General features: G+C 34.9%; 1 protein-coding gene across 1 annotated transcript; it reads right to left on the reverse strand.

Moving 5' to 3' along the window:
• Positions 1-12,445: 12,445 nt before the first annotated feature.
• Positions 12,446-13,384, reverse strand: LOC141516476 (olfactory receptor 5p57-like). The gene has a single exon (XM_074227545.1). It carries the CDS (start codon positions 13,382-13,384, stop codon positions 12,446-12,448), a length of 939 nt encoding a protein of 312 aa, XP_074083646.1.
• Positions 13,385-17,500: the final 4,116 nt, after the last annotated feature.

Below are 17,500 nucleotides of genomic sequence, written 5' to 3' on the forward strand. Positions count from 1 at the left end.
AGAGAAATAGACAGGCTTCACTGAAATGAGCTACAAATCAATTATAAGATTTAGGAATTTTAATAGTAAAACCAAGAACAGTGGTACCAATTGATATGAGTAGATGATTACTTTAGACTCCAGTTAATATCTTTGCCTAGCAGTATCATATTTAAATAGGGTTTCATAACATTTGGGATTTAATCCCTTGAGCATCTTAGAACCAAATTTATCTAACATTATTAAAATGTCTTTTGAAATTCATTGGTATTGATAAAATTACAAACATGCCAATGTGGGAAGTTCTCTAAATTCTCAGGGGGGCTTTATTATTTTTTCTTCATCTATGTTTGTCCTGGGGTTTTTTTTAAAGTTTTTAAAAAAACATTGGCTAGAAACATAGCCAAAGTAGTATGATCAGCCATGGAAGCTCTCAGAAATTGTTCTGGGATCAACATATGATACTTGTGGTTGTGACAATGTTCACTGAGTATGTAAATTGGTCCTCATACCCTCACCAGATTCATTTTGGTCACGTCATAACCCATATAGTCACACACATACAAAATTGAAGCTGAATGCCCAACTATGAAACTCAGCTTAGTAAGGAACACAGATCCTGGAACAAAGATAGTATTTATTTATAGTGAGGACAATTATCCATGCGTGAAGGCAGTGAAGACAATTCAAGGCTCCTGATAAAATTTCAGTCACATATAAGAGCATTTATGATATATCCTACAGAGATTTTTCCATAGGACACTTGATTTAGGCTGTGAACAACCGAGGGCCAGGTAATCCCATAATGTTCTCTATATCTTGTTTGGTCATAAATTCTTCCCTTATCCATGTCTTTGAGAAGCAAATTATTACATGCCCCCCCCATAATTCAATCATGATATCTCCATTTATGTCTAAATTATGTACCCATTTTCACCTTATTTCAGTATCCAGTTGTGAGATGTTGGTCTATATCTAGTTTCTACCAAACTGCTTTTCAGTTTTCTCATCAATTTTAGTCAAATAGTGATTTTGTGTCCCATAAGCTTATATCTTTGGTATATCAAACACTAGATTACTATGGTCACTTACTATAGTGTATTATTTACCAAATGTTGTAATCACCAGTGCTGCCATTAATGTGTATGAGGTTCTCTTGATTCTGTTCACTTTACTCAGCATCAATACATGCAAGTTTCTCTAGACTTTTCTAAAGTCTGTACTCATGATTAACCCTCCATAATATTTATATAACCATAACTGTTTTAGCCATTCCTCAATTTAATGGCATCCCCTCATTTTTAATTCTTTGCCACTACAAAAAGAGCTGAAATAAATATCTTTGTGTTTCTGGGTCTTTTATTCATTTTTATGATCTCTTTGGAATATATATCTAGTAGTGACATTGCTGGATCGAAGAGTATGAACAGTTTTATTGCCCTTTGGGTCTTGTTCCAAATTGCTCCCCAGAATGGCTGGATCAGTTCACTTCTCCACCAACAATGCATTAGTATCCCAGTTTTCCCACATCCTTTCCAGCATTGGTCATTTTCTGATATGATAGGTTTGACATGGTACCTTAGAATTGTTTTAATTTTCATTTCTCTAATCAATAATGATTTGGAGCATTTTTGCTTATGACTATAGATAGCTTTAATTTCTTCATCTGAAAACTGCCTGCTCATATTCTTTGACCATTTATCAATTAGAGAATGACTTGTAGTCATAAATTCTACTCAATTCACTATACATTTTAGAAAGAGTCCTTTATCAGAAATACTGAGAAAATTGTTTCCCACTTTTCTACATTCATTCTAATCTTAGTTGCCTTGGTTTTGTTTATACAAAACCTTTTTAATTTAATGTAGTTGTAATTATCCATTTTACAGTTTATGTTTTCTATCCCTTTTTTGACTTTAACCTTCTTCCCACTCTGGAGATCTAACAGATAGATTATTCCTTGTTCTACCAATTGGTTTATGACATCATCCTCTGTGTCCAAATCCTGTACCCATTTTGGTATAGGGTGTGAGATATTGGTCTATGCCTATTTTTGTCATCCTATTTTCCAGTTTTCCCACCATTTTTGGTCAAATAGTGAGTCCTCATCCTAGAAACTAGAATCTTTGGGTTTATCAGCCAGTAGATTACTACAGTCATTTATGCCTGTTTCTTTTCTACCTAATCTAGTCCATCAGTCCACTTCTCGATCTCTTAGCCAGAACCAGAAAGTTTTGATGATTGCTGCTTTAGAATATAATTTTAGATCTGGTACAGCTAGGCCATTTTCCTTTGCATTTTTCTTTAATTCCCTTGAAATTCTTGAACTTTTGTACTTTCCGAAGAATTTTGGGTTTTTTCCCCTCTGGTTCCATAATATACTTTTTAATAGTCAATTAATTTAGGTTGAATTGTAATTTTTACAATATTGGCTCTGCCTCCTCATGAGCAATTAATATTTCTCCATTTGTTTAGATCTGACAATTTGTGTAAAATGTTTTTTTGTGATTGTGTTCATAGAGTTTCAAGGTTCGTCTTTCCTAGTAGACTTTCAAGTATTTATATTATCTGCAGTTATTTTAATTGGAATTTCCCTTCCAATCTATTTCTACTAGTCTTTGTAAAACATAGCAATGCTGATGATCTCTGTCTAAAAGATGTTGACATCTAAATTATAATTATTTTATGGTGGTCTTTGTGCAAAATTATGTTTACAAGCTTTGCAACATAAAATCAAAAAGGCATAAGATAATATCTGTTACACCAACTCCCTTCCAAGCCACTCCAAAAGCAGCTTCAAAATCATCTTTCCACTTAGATATACTTCCCTTTTGTATTCTGCTCTGATAGCAAAAATGCATGAGATAATTCACCTATTCCAGCATTTGATCCATTGGATCCACAAAAACATGGCCTAGCCTTTTGTTCCAGACCTATGCCAACTACATCTTCCTTTTATTTTTCTAGGGTCCAACTTCTCAGTTGTGGAGATGTTTTAATCTAATTCTATGGGCTTAAGCCTCCATTGTTATATATACCTCTACTGTTAGCTGACAGTGATTACTGCTCCGGTTCCATTTGTCCAATTAATATCAATGAGATTTTATAAAAGGACTTAGAAGATGTAACACAGAAATACCAATATTTCCCACTCCCCACTCCTGAAAGAGAAACACAATGTCTTCTTATTACCTTGTTCCTGGGGAAAAGAGGACTAAGACTTAACACAGTTTTAACACATTCACCTACAAATAGGAAACAGTAAGATAGACTATGAACTTTTGGTTTATGCTGGTTCTGAGAAATGGAGGGTCTGTTACTACCTCCATTCACCAGTCTTCATTAACCAGTGAAGTCTACATCTACAATGTCAGCAAGTCCAAAAAATGCCAAATCAGGAGAATGACCATGAATGATTAATGCCCTTTTAGAAGGTAACCCAATTCTAACTGAATAACCAATCAAAGAGGCTCCTTTTTACCATGGATATATCATAAAATACTTGCTCTAAATTTCTTCAAAGCAGACATGTCAATGTGTCTATCAGGAAGAAGCTTCTCCAAAATGGGGGACTGTTGTATTTTACCTCAATACAATCTGAAAACTCCATAATCCTTGTAACCTTTACTCCTTTTCATGACCCCTTGCTACCATCACTGCAGAATCAGAAAGCACCAGATAAAACATATTGGACATTTCACCTTTGTAATAACAACCTTACAAAAGGAACCTCAGTTTGATTTTGTTCCACTGACTAAAGAGAGGCTGTTCTTTAAAGAGTCTGGGTCCTTTTCTCTTTTCTGTTTCTTCTTTCCCTGGAAAAAAATTTGTGAGGAATAAGCTATACTTACTCAGGTAAGAGGGTAAATTTGTCTCCACTGCTTCAGAATTTCAAGAGAAACTGGAGCAGATGTGGTGGTGGAATGGGGGCAGTATTTGAACATCACTCAAGCTTCATTTTTTTTGGTCAGCAGAGGAGTCTCAGAATCTTTGTCTTGGGAGAATAGTCATTGCTACCCTTCCACTCAACACAATCAATATTGATGATTTTCCAATTTAATTTTCTCTCCCATAAAGGAAAAGCCTATATTAACTCAGTTTATCCAGCTTGATTCTATTTATGTTCAATCAGCATTATAATATCACATTATCTAAAGGTGTGATTGCTCAAAGTAATTTCTGGTTCATATATGTTTTATTGTTGGGAATGGGATGCAAGAGAGAGGGGCAGACACAATCTAAATAAAAATATTACAGAAAAAGTAAATTGTTGGAAAAGTCAGGCTTTTCTTGCTAGGGAACTCTGAAGTTAAAGAGGATCATATTGATTTTTTTTCTATAACTTTGCAAAGTAAGGTAAAAACATGAATCAAGTTTTTCCTTAGGCAAAAGTTGAGTATAGCTGAGATTGTGAAGAGTCTATATGAATTCCATATTGACCAAGAATGGTAACTGATTCTTAACATACATGCAATTATCTCTGCAGGATTGAAAACATGTTAATGTTAGCTGGAGAGAAAGCCTACAAAGAACCTTTTGTCATAATTATTATATTTAGAACCCATGAGATATACCTGATATCTCTTAGAGGGTAGCATCTACAGTGTAGTCACTAATAATTATTTTGAAAGTGATTGGTGAAGAAGCTTTTATTACCTTACAGCAGTTATAATTTGAATGGAATATAGGATGTTCAGGGAAGACTAGAACCTGTGATGTGAGGGCTACTGAGGTCTTTTGGGGGCTGTTTTCACCTTCAGTGTCCACCTGATTCAACAAACTCTCCCCTGAAGCTCCAAAGAGTTGTTTCATAGTTAGCTGCCACACGTCATTAAATCATTTCAGCAGATCATTTTGAAATAATTTAGAGGTCTCATACTTGATGGTGAGGTAGAGAGGTGTCTATCCCCAAGTATGTGAAGACTTCCCTTAGTGTTATTGTCTGATGAAAACAATTTGTTTCAAAGACCATTAATGTAACTGAAGCAGGAGTGCTTTAAGCTTGGTTAGACATCAAAGATGCCAAGATCATCCTTGCATCCTGAAAATTGTTTAGACTTTGTCTTGCTATTGAACTCAGGTGACTCTGGAATGAGGTTGCTGACTTTGCCAATTCTGTTTCACTTCTATGCAGCTTATATAAAGGTCAAAATACATCACCTATATCATTTTATCATTTTTACCCATCTCAGTCCTCTGGCAACACAGACAAGTGATGAAACAACAGATATGAATACACTGGAAGCTAAAGTCACAACCCTGCATAAAGGTGGCCCAAATCATGGGGTCATCTTCTCACTAGACTTAAGCAGTGGTGGGATTCAGTACCCCTTCAGTATCTGAGTAGTTTTTATTTTATTTTGTTTTTAAGGACCACACTACTCCCCTTCTGTTGTGAGGAAGGTCGAAAAATAATCTCTTAACCTTTTTCTGCTTTATCCGACCAGCCTGGGGTCAAAATAAACACAGAAATGTGCAAAAACTTTGTGAAGTCAATTCCACTCACTCTTGGTACATGGAATATGTTCTATTATGGCAACTGAAATCCAGTAGACCTGAAAGACAAATAACTTTTGTTGTGCAAGAACTGAGCAGGTATCATATCCAATTAGCAATCATGAATGAAATGACTGGTAAATTAAGGCCTGTTTACAGAATACATGTTTTTGTGGCATTGTCACAGTGATGAAAAATGCTGTCAAACTGGCTTAGGACTTGAAATCAAAACTAATATAATCTACAAGCTTTTCTGTCTGCCAAAAGGACTTAATGATAGACTCATAAATTGTGATTGTCCTTTGCAGGAAAGCTCTGTACCATCATCAGCATACGTTCCCACCATGATTAAACCTAATGAAATCAAAGAAAAATTTTATGAAGACCTGGAGGTCCATATCATCGATATGTGGAAAGGGGACAAGCTTATAATTCTGGGTGTCTTTAACTCCAGAATGGACATAGACTTACAGACACAGCAAGAAGTCCTTGGGAGTTATAGAGATGGACACAACAACAGTAATGGTAACTTACTACTGAAAACTCGTGTCTCATGACCTTCTTATCACCAACACTGTCTTCTATTTACCTAAATGCAATAATACTTTGTGAATGCACTCTTGCAGCAAACATTACACTATTACAGTCATTGCAAGGAAGAAAAACAGTATGTGAGAGTGAAAATGCCAATGTGTGGAGCACATTGCTGAACCAAACATAGACTTATCCTCTACAAGCTAAGTATTCACCTCAATAAAATAGATGGCCCTAAGGCAAGACAACTATTAGAAAACTTAATTTCTTCTAGTAGTTGTCTTGTCTTTAGGCCATCTATTTTATTGTCAACAGATTAGAGCACTTCTCTATGAGTGAGCAGTTTGTTGTTAATTTGGAGGAAAGCTGAGCCACACAGCAACAGTGGAGCAGGAAAGGAAAGGGCAATTTTCAGATATTTGGTATATAGCACTGCATTTACTCATACAGGCCAGTTTGTCCACAAATATCAAGATTGGTTTGATAAAAATGTTGGAGAAATTTAGAAACTGTTAAACAAAAGAGAACTCTAAAGCATTCATCAGCAAGATAATTTGTCCATCTCTAAGAAGGTGGTGTTTAAATCCATTAAAAGTAAAATGTGAGGGCATCTAGATGGCACAGTGGATAGAGCACTGACCCTAAAGTCAGGAAGACCTGAATTCAAATCCAACCTCAGAAACTTAATACTTATCTGTGTGACCTTGAGCAAGTCACTTAACCCTTGCAAAAAAAGAAAAAAGTAGAATGCAAGGGTGGAGCCAAGATGGTACCAAAAAGACAGGAGCCTATCAGGTCTTCCCCTTCCCACCCAAAGTCCTCTGAATATCTTTAAATAATGTCCTAAAACAAATTATTGAGGGGACAGAACCCACAAAAAATGATCTGAAACAATTTTACAGACCAAGACAACCTAGAAGGTTGGCAGGAAAAGTATTTTGCATTGAGATGAGAGTAGAGCACAATTCAATGCAGTCCAAGTCAATACAACCTGGGCCATAGTAAACCAGCAGTAGACTGTGGGAGTGACTGAATCAGCAGCAACAATGATCTCAGCTCACAGACAATGAGGAGGTCAAAAAAGGGTTAGAACAAAATTACAAGAGTGTCTTGTTTTATCAAGTTTGTGTGCATTTCTGTTCAATTGGAAATTTCATTATGGTGGCTAGATGGCACAGTGGATAGAGCACTGGCCCTGGAGTCAGGAGTACCTGAGTTCAAATCTGGCCTCAGACAATAATTACCTAGCTGTGTGGCCTTGGTCAAGCCACTTAACCCCATTGCCTTGCAAAAAAAAACTTAAAAAAGCAAAGAAATTTCATTATTGGAAATCAACTGTCAGACAGAAGGACAGTGGCAGGTTACCTAAAAATATTATAGAGAAAAATAGATTGTTGAAAAATTTTAGGATCTTTTTCCTAGGAATTCTGAACTTAGAGATAATCAGTTTGATTTTTATTCTTGAACTTCCCAATGTGAAATATAAGTATGAATAACCAAGGACCTCAGGAAAGTGATGCCTTCACTTACAAGTGAACTGGATTTAAATGAGGTAGGGCTGTATAAAGTTATCAGCCTGACTATCTCCTCCAGAACCATCAGACAAAAGTGGCAAGACATAGGCTGGGATAACTAGTGACCTTTTCAGTATATAAATATTGTATTTGTTTTCCAATTATATTCAATAATGGTTTCTACCTATTATTTTTTTGCAAAGCTTTGAATTTTACAAGTTTGCCCCCATCTTTTCTTCCCTCCCACCCCTCAGAAGGCAATCTGACAATCTTTAAATTTTTTTCCATGCTGTGTATTGATCAAAATTGAATGTGTTGAGATAAAAAAAATATATCTTTGAGGAAAAATAAAATATTAGAGATAGCAAAATTATGTAGTACATATGACAACTTTTTTAAAATTGAAGGTAATAATCTTTCGTCTTTGTTTAAACTTCACAGTTTTTTCTCTGGATACAGATGGTTTTCTCTGTCACAGAGTCCCCATAATTGTCCCTGATTATTGCACTGGTGGAATGAGCAAATTCATTAAGGTCGATCATCACATATAGGTTGCAGTTAGCATGTACAAAGGTCTTCGGGTTCTGCTCATCTCACTCAGCATCAATTCATGCAAGTCTTTCTGGGCTTCTCTGAAATACCATCCCTCCTGATTTCTAATGGAACAATAGTGTTCCATTATCATACATATAACACAAATTGTTCATCCATTCCCCAACTAATGGAAATCCCCTTGATTTCCAATCTTTGCCACCACAAACAGGACTGCTATGAATAATTTTTATGAGTTATTTTTTTTTGCCCTTTTCCATGATCTCTTCAGAGTAAAGACCCAGTAGTGGCATTGCTGGATCAATGGATATGCATATTTTTATTGCCCTTTGGACATAATTCCAAATTATTCTCCAGAAAAGTTAGATCAGTTCACATCTCCACCAACAATGCAGTAGTGTCTCAGATTTTCCACATCCCTTTCAACATTAATCATTGTCCTTTCTGGTCACATTGGCCAGAAATAATTTAGAGAAATTTTTCATATGGATTGCTTTGATTTCCTCATCTGAAAATTGCTTTTGCATATCCTCTGACCATTTGTCAATTGAGGAATTGCTTTTTTTCTTATAAATTTGAATCACTTCTCTATATTTTAGAGATGAATCCTTTATCAGAAACACTGGTTGTAAAAATTGTTTCCCATTTCAAGACATTTCTTTTGATTTTGGTTGCAGTGATTTTGTTCGTGCAAAACCTTTTTAATTTAATGTAATTAAAATTATCCAGTTTAATTTTAATGATGTTCACCATCTCTTCCTTGGTCATAAACTGCTTCTCTGTCTATAGATCCAATTATTTCTTCTTCTCCTGCTTATATTATTGCCTTTTATGTCTAAATCCTGCCTCCATTTTGATCTTATCTTGGTATAGGGTATGAGATGTTGGTCTAATCCAAGTTTCTGCCATACTAACTTCCAATTTTCCCCACAGCTTTTCTTGAAGAGAAAGTTCTTATTCAGAAGCTGGGCTCTCTGGGTTTATCAAACAGCAGATTACTATAATCATTCCCTGCTATCTCTTTTGCACTCAGTCTATTCCACTAATCCACTCTATTTCTTACCCAGTACAAGACAGTTTTGTTGACTGATGATTTATAATATAATTTTAGATCTGGTAAGGCTAAGCCACCAGTTTTGTATTTTTTTCAATAAATCCCTCAATATTCTTGAATTTTTATAAATTTATTTATTTTTTTCCTGGCTCATTTTTTGGAAGTTTGATTGGTAAGGCACTAAATAAGTAGTTTAATTTAGGTAGAATTTTTATTATATTACCTTGGCCTATCCATGAGCAGTTGATATTTGCCCAGTTATTTAAATCTGATTTGATTTGTGTGAAAAGTATTTTATAGTTGTTTTCATAGAGTTTATGAGTCTGTCTTGGCAGGTAGACTCTCAAGTATTTTATATTGTCTGAAGATATTTTAAATGGGATTTCTCTTTCTAGCTCTTCCTGCTGTATCTTGCTAGTCATATATAGAAATGTGGAAGTTTTATATCCTGCAACATTTTTAAAGTTGCTAATTGTTTCTAGTAGTTTTTTAGATATTTTTTAGGTTCTCAACATGTCATTGGCAATGAGTGAGCTTTGTTTCTTCCTTCACAATTCAAATTCCTTCAATTTCTTTTTCTCCTCTGATCGCGGAAGTTAACATTTCTAATATAATACTGAATAGTGGTGGTGATAATGGGCATCCTTGTTTCACCCCTGATCTTATTGGGAATGCCTCTAGCCTATCCCCATTGCATATAATGCTTATTGAAAGTTTCAGATAGATACTGCTTCTCATTCAAAGGAACAATACATTTATTCCTATGCTCTCTAATGTTTTTAGTAGGAATGTGTGCTGTATTTTTTCAAAGGCTTTTTCAGCATCCCTAGAATCCTGAGGTCAGATAGAAAATTTTACTCCACAGATTTGAGTCATTAGCTTATGACTGTAAGTTGGGATAAGTACCATAAGAAATATATGTCCTGCACAATAATATAAGGAAAATTATGAAGAAAAGAGAGGAAGAGGGACCAGCAATGTCAGATTTCAAATTATTTTATGAAACTGATTAAGATTAGGTTTTACTACAACATTATTATTTCCCAAATGATGCCATGTTGGGCAAAATATAGAACTATACCACAGAATAGATAATGCATAATTATAATCAAAGATAAAAATTAGCCTGATGGATGAAAAAAGTAAAGATTACAAAAAAGAGGAAAACTAATCATTTTGGAGCAAAGCATCATTTCAACCAGAAAGACTAATGGAAATATAAGATGAATTAAGAGAAACACAGGAGCCAAAATTAGGAAGCTGATCATTTTGCTTATTTCTGCCTTGAGAAGAACAGACATAAAATATCATGTTCATTTGCCCAAAGGGCAACAAAAATGTGCATACCCTTTGATCCAGCAATATCACTACTGGGTCTATACCCTGAAGAGATGATGAAAAAGGGTAAAAATATCACTTGTAAAAAAATATTCATAGCAGCCCTGTTTGTGGTGGCAAAGAATTGGAAATCAAGTAAATGTCCTTCAAATGGGGAATGGCTTAGCAAACTGTGGTATATGTATGTCATGGAATGCTATTGTTCTATTAGGAACCAGGAGGGATGGGAATTCAGGAAAGCCTGAAGTGATTTGCATGAACTAATGCTGAGTGAGATGAGCAGAACCAGAAACACACTGTACACCCTAACAGCAACATGGGGGCGAGGATCAACCTGGATGGACTCACTCATTCCATCAGTGCAACAATCAAGGACAATTTTGGGCTATCTGCAATGGAGAATACCATCTGTATACAGATAAAGAACCGTGGAGTTTGAACAAAGTTCAAGGACTATTCCCTTTTATTTAGGGAAAAAAATCTTATTGTCTGATCTTGTTTTCTCTTATACTTTATGCTTCTTCCTTAAGGATATGATTTCTCTCTCATCACACTCAATTTGGGTCAATGTACAACATGGAAACAATGTAAAGACTGACAAATTGTTTTCTGGGGGTGGGGGGAGGGAATAAAGATTGGGGGAAAATTGTAAAACTCAAAATAAATGAAATTTTTAATTAAAAATATGTTCGGGTATGGTCTCCTTATTTTAAGAAAATATTGAAATTAGGGAATCACATCAAGAGGAGGTTTGCTGAGATGGTGACCAATCAACAAGGATTTTCACAGCTTATTATAGGTCAGGCTCTATGCTATAATGTAGAATATAAAAGAAAACAAAAAATAGTCCCAGCCTGTCAGTAGCACACATTATATTGGGAAAGATATCATGTAAATAGGTAGATACAAATTATAGGCAGAGGAGATAGGAAGCATCTTCAAGTCGAGGCTATTATTACCTTGAGAGGCCGAGAAAGACCTTTCACAAAGTGGGATTGGAATTATCTCAAATCTAAGTATCAGATGTGGAGGAGCAAAGTATTTTAGCCCTGTGAAACTGTCAGTGTAAAGACACAGAAGATGGACTGTCACTTAGGGGAAAGGTAAGTACTTCAGTGATCTAGATTGGACATGCCATTAGATGGGAGTAAAGTGCAAAATGAAAAGGGTAAGAAGGGATCAGATTGAGGAAATTTTTATTTTTTAATGATTCTTTATTGATTTCTTTTTGTTTTTATGACCTAAATTTCTTTTAGAATCTCTTCCTTTTTACTCCTCACAAAGAGCTATCCCATAGGGAAAAAAGAATACATATTTTCAGGTGTATTATGCCATAAAGATAGTCATTTATAAAAGGAAAATCCCTGTAAACACCAAAATAGCTGCAGCACTTTTGTGATATCAAGTAATTGGAAACAAAATTGATGACCCGTGATTGAGGAATAGCTAAACAAATTGTGGTACATGGGCATAATAGAATATGACTGTTCTGTGAAAAGCAATAAATATGTTTAATATAGGATCAAAAAATTTTGCATGATTTGTTACACAGTGATGCTAGCAGAGAACAACACAACACACACAATGACTATAACAATATAAATGAAAAAGAATAACACCACAATCAATAGAAAATGACTTTAGAAAGACTCCAGAAAAATTCATGGACCCAAAGACGAGCAATAAGACAGTTTTACATACACCTTTGCAGAGGTGGGAAATGTGTTTTGTGAAACATTGCATGCATTTTTAAATCTTGGCAATCAACATTTAAATTCACAAAAAGTTATCAAAATGAAAATGTTTCTTTTTGAAAATCAAATTGTTGTTATCGCATATTCCTAAGCACCATATCAGTAGGCTATTAGATCCTTAAAGGAAGGGAATGTTTCATTTATTTTCATTATATCTATGAATTATCTCACAATGCCTAGGAAACAGTATTTACTTAATAAATACTTGCTCTATTGAGCAGAAGTCATGAAAAAGAATGTTTCCTCCTCATCAGTTTTCTCAGGGCCCCTTTTACTTCATTGTTCCTTAGACTATAGATCAGAGGGTTCAGTAGGGGGATGATTACCATATAGAAAACAGACACAACTTTATTCTCATCTGTTGAGTAGCTGGATTTGGGTGTTGCATAAATGAATGTAATAGTACCATAAAACAGAGTGACTGCTGTGAGGTGGGAAGTGCAAGTTGAGAATGCTTTGGACTGTCCCTCACTGGAGCTTATTTTCAAGACAGAGACAAGGATAAATATATAAGAGATTATGATAATTAATATTGTGATCAAAATTATTAACCCAGAAGAGGAAGAAGGAAGAATTTCTGCAAGGTCAGCTTTGTAGTTAGAAAGTTTCAAAAGTGGTGAATAATCACAGAAAAAGTGATTGATCTTATTGGATCCACAGAAGGATAGGTTCAATAAGCAACCAGTGAAGATGCAAGCATTAACACAACCACCCAGGTAGGATGCAATAAGTAATAAAGTGCAGACCCTAGGAGACATATTGGTGGAGTAGAGTAGAGGGTTACAGATGGCCATGTACCTATCATAGGCCATCACAGCCAATAGGAAGCACTCAGATGTCCCAAAGGTGACTCCAAAGAACAGTTGGGTCACACAGCCACCAAGAGGGATTATGGTTTTGTCCACAAGGAAGTTCTTGAGCATAATAGGCGTGACAGAAGAGGAATATCCAATATCCACAAGTGCCAAGTGGCTGAGGAAAAGGTACATTGGAGTGTGAAGTTGGGAGCTATTTCTGATCAATGTAATTATGCTAAGGTTACCGACTAAGGTGACAGTATAGACACCTAGAAATATCACAAAAAGGATGACACAAAGGGTTGGATCATTTGTTAACCCCAAAATTATAAATTCAGTCACATCAGAGCAGTTATTGCCAGACATCTGTCTCAGAAAAAATGCCTATTAGACAGAAAAAAAGAGATTATAATAGAATATAGAAATCAGATTTGAAAATGTCTATAGATGTTCAGGAAATATTCACTGCTAACTCCTATATGTAACTTTGCTCCTATGCAACACGGAAAAACAATGAGAAGTGAAAAAGTCTTTAAGAGTAAAGAATATTGTCTAATCACCTGATCTGAATCTTTCTAGAAATATGCAGAAATTTTTCTAGAAATACACATTGAAATGTATAAATGCTGTTCTGTCAACTAAAACCAGTTAATTCCTTCCAAAATAAATCTGTTCTATGTTCCTTTACCTCCCACAGGAAATTCCTTTACTTTCCACATCTTAAGATGTTATCCATTTCATGCTAATTGACTACAAGGAAAATTCTGGTTTCCAATAAGAACTTTGTGTTCTAAAAAAATCACAAGAGAAGAGGAATTGAGAATTTCTGAGTCTTCTCATTGTACGTTGCAAATAGAACTTGATATTTCTGCAAAGAGCTAGCTTGAAGGACTATGAAAATTTGCTCATGGAAATGCTGTTGGTTCTAAGCAAAAACAATGGAAAACACTTGCTTAACCATTATAACAACATCCTGTTAATCTATTGCATCCTTCAAATGAAGAATAACTCAGAAAATTGTGGAACAGTAAAGTAGTCTCAATTGTATGTGCCACAAGAAGTGATGAACAGCACTACTTTGGTGCAATATTTATTTATTACTGATGCAGAATTAACACAGGAGAACTAGAAAAACAATTTATATGATAACCACAATAATAACAGAGCGGAAACCACTTTGAAAGACTTCAGAGGGGCAGCTAGGTGGCATAGTGGATAGAGCACCAGCCCTGGAGTCAGGAGTACCTGAGTTCAAATCCAACCTCAGACACTTAATAATTACCTAGCTGTGTGGCCTTGGGCAAGCCACTTAACCCCATTGCCTTGCAAAAAACCTAAAAATAAAATAAAATATAAAAATGTCAAAACAAAGAAAGACTTCAGAACTTGAAACAAAATAGTGACAAATCATGGATCATAAGATTGATGAGGAAATTTTATCTACCACTTCTTGGCAGGAAAGTGATAACCAGAGGTACAGAAGGAGGCAGAGATTCCTAGATATGGTGAATCTGTTGATTTAGTTTCCTTGGCAATGTAAATGTCTTATAAAAGAGGCAGGGACATTTGGTGAGGGGACAACAGCTGAGGCAGAGTTGAGCCTCACCTCTGATTGTGAAGGGTTGAGCTTATACACCTGGCCCATGCCCAAGACTTCCACAGTGAGTGGCAAGAGAAGTAGCTAGCTGAGTAGTGATATGTGATGAAACATGACGAAACATGTGATGAACAAAATCTAAACATTTTCAAAAGATTCAAGAGAAAAAAATACAACTTTACATGTACATATGTGTATGTGTGTGCATATATATATTTTTTTCTTTTAAAGACCAAACTATCTTGAAATGTTTGCATTTGTTAATGCTTTTTAAGTTCAAAATGAAAAAAATTATCTTAAATATAATTTTGTCCTAAAATGGTTTTATTTCTCACAGCTCCCAACACATTTTTCTTCTCTCCTCAGTCCAGTAATAATGATATAAAATATTAAGATACTTTTTATCTCAGAGAAGACTATAATCATAACACTCATTTGTGACTCCAAAGTTCAACTTTTTCTTTATAACCTCAAAAAAAGAAAGCTTTAAGTAAGCAAAAAATGTGTATAGTGATGAGGCAATTTTTCAACATCTTCTACTTCATAGTTTTATGATATAAAAAGACTGCCCTGGGATTCCTTTTCACTATTCTTCTCCAATTCAATATTCCTCAATATCATCCCCTATTGTCTTTTCAGCAATCTGAAAAAAGAAATAGTCCTCTTTTCTCCAGGGAAAATTCCTCTAATTTTTCCATTGGTCCTATCCTTATTTCAAAAATTAAGCTACTCCCATTGAGAAACTTCCCTATAATCTTTAATCTTTATCTGGAATTCTTTCTTTCTTTCTATAAATGAATTCAGATCTGTCTAATCCTTTAAAGCCATTCATTTGACCCTGACTTTCTTTAAATTTATCATACTATATCTGTTCTCTTTCCCAATCAACTCTCAGGGGAAAATCTACCTTTGTCGAGTTCACTTGTCTCCTCCTATGCACTAAAGCATTCTAATCTGGTTTCTAACATCACTCCACAAGAACTCTTCTCTGAAAATTTACCAATATTTTTTAAATCTTAATGCTTTTATAATCTTCATTTAAATTCATAGCTGGCAGGGATTGCTAGAGACAATGTATTTATAGAATTAACACCTGTCCAAAAAAATAAGAGATACTTCTTAAGTATCAGTTAATCGATTAATTACCTCTTACAGCAGGGATATAGAGAACCTACTCTTGTTGGATAATTTTTTTGTCATGACACTAAATATCCTGGCACTAAGATTCATCCTTCCCATCTAACCTTTCCTTCCCAGGCTCATTTGGCAGATTGTTAACCCTGTGCTACCTCCTAATCATAAATGTGTCACAAAGCTCTACCTTAGATCCTTTCCTCTTTTCCTATATCTTTTTGACAAACTCATAGCTTCCACTTCCATTAATATCTCTATTAAAATGAATTCTAAATAGGTAAACACCTGAACCTCAAATCACACATCACTAGTAGTGACATTTGTGACTTGATGTTCCAAAAACATTTCAAACTCAAAAGCATTTCAAACGAGAAATCACCTTAACCCCAACTTTCAATCCAAAAGCCCTTATTTACATTATTTATTCTTTCTTTTGATTATTACACCATCCTTTATCTTCCCTGGTTTGCAATTCTAGAAATAATCTCTACTCTCCTATATATCTTGCTTTCTCCAACCAGTCAGTTACCAAACTTTGCCACTTCTAAATCTCCAACATATATCTCAAATCCTCTAAAGGCAATTTAAATAACCATCTAACTCAAGCTTTCATCTATTTTCACTTGGATTATTACAAAAGTCTTTTAATTAGAAGTTCAGTCTCTCCTTCTAAATCATCCTCTAAAAACCTACAGAAATTATCTTCCTAAAGCAATTGACTAATCATGTCATTTGTTTATTCAAGACTTGGACAGATCCTTCACTGCCTTAAGGATAAAACAATTCTTCACCTTGATATTAGAGTTTGAATCCATCCTCCCTCTTCATATTTATTTCATTCCTCTCTCAGACATGTACTCTGTATTCTAACCCAACAGACCTGTTCCTCAGAATTCTATCTATCCCCCATTTCTATCACTCTGCACAGGTCATCCTCCATTCTCTAATTGCCCTCCCTCATCTCTGCTTCTTAGAATCTTATGCTTCCTCCATGTCTCAGATAGTGGATCACCATTTATAGGAAGCCTAGTTTCTAAAACTCTGTCCTTCCTCAGTTTTTCTTGTATTTATCTATTTGCTTAAATATTTCCCAAAATGATATAAGCTCCCAGAAATTACTGACTGTTTTGCTTTTTTTCTTTCTATCCTCAGTGCCTTGAACTAGTCCCTGTGCATAATGGTCACAGAAATATATTTGCTGAATGGATGGCATGAATTCACTTTTGAAAACCTTGAGTGTAATTTTTCTTGGTAATAGAATCACAATAAACAAACAACAGGAATTCTAATAGATCAATACCTCAATTTAAATTTCCAAAATTACTTTTCTATATAATATTTTGGGGAATTATTGTTATTCTCATTTTGTAGTAAATGAGTATCAGAGAGGTACACTTACCCACAATGAGTCATAGCCAGTAGACTTACATAAAGAATTCAAACCAAGCTCTGCTGACTTCAAGTCCAGTTCTCTTTCCACTACACAACCAATGGTTATATCAGTGAAATCCCTCCAGCCAAAGCTTCAATCTGAGAAGTGGGGGGGAAAGTAATATATGAAACAAATGCACCTACATATACAAAGAGATTTTTACCTTAGGGGCTCTTATCTAACCATATTCTATCATATATTTACTGTTTTTAGTGATGTTTTTCAAATAACCTATGGAAGATCAGAATTTACTTACTAAAATAATGTTCCATATATATTCCTCACTTGCAAACCTTTGACTTTATATGACCCTATAAGG

This window comes from Macrotis lagotis, chromosome 3 (genome assembly GCF_037893015.1).
Source record: "Macrotis lagotis isolate mMagLag1 chromosome 3, bilby.v1.9.chrom.fasta, whole genome shotgun sequence".
Taxonomy (NCBI): Eukaryota; Metazoa; Chordata; class Mammalia; order Peramelemorphia; family Peramelidae; genus Macrotis; species Macrotis lagotis.

What these genes read in the sequence shown, in the direction of transcription:
- LOC141516476 (XM_074227545.1), bottom strand. Translation starts at nt 13,384, where the DNA reads ATGTCTGGCAATAACTGCTCTGATGTGACTGAATTTATAATTTTGGGG.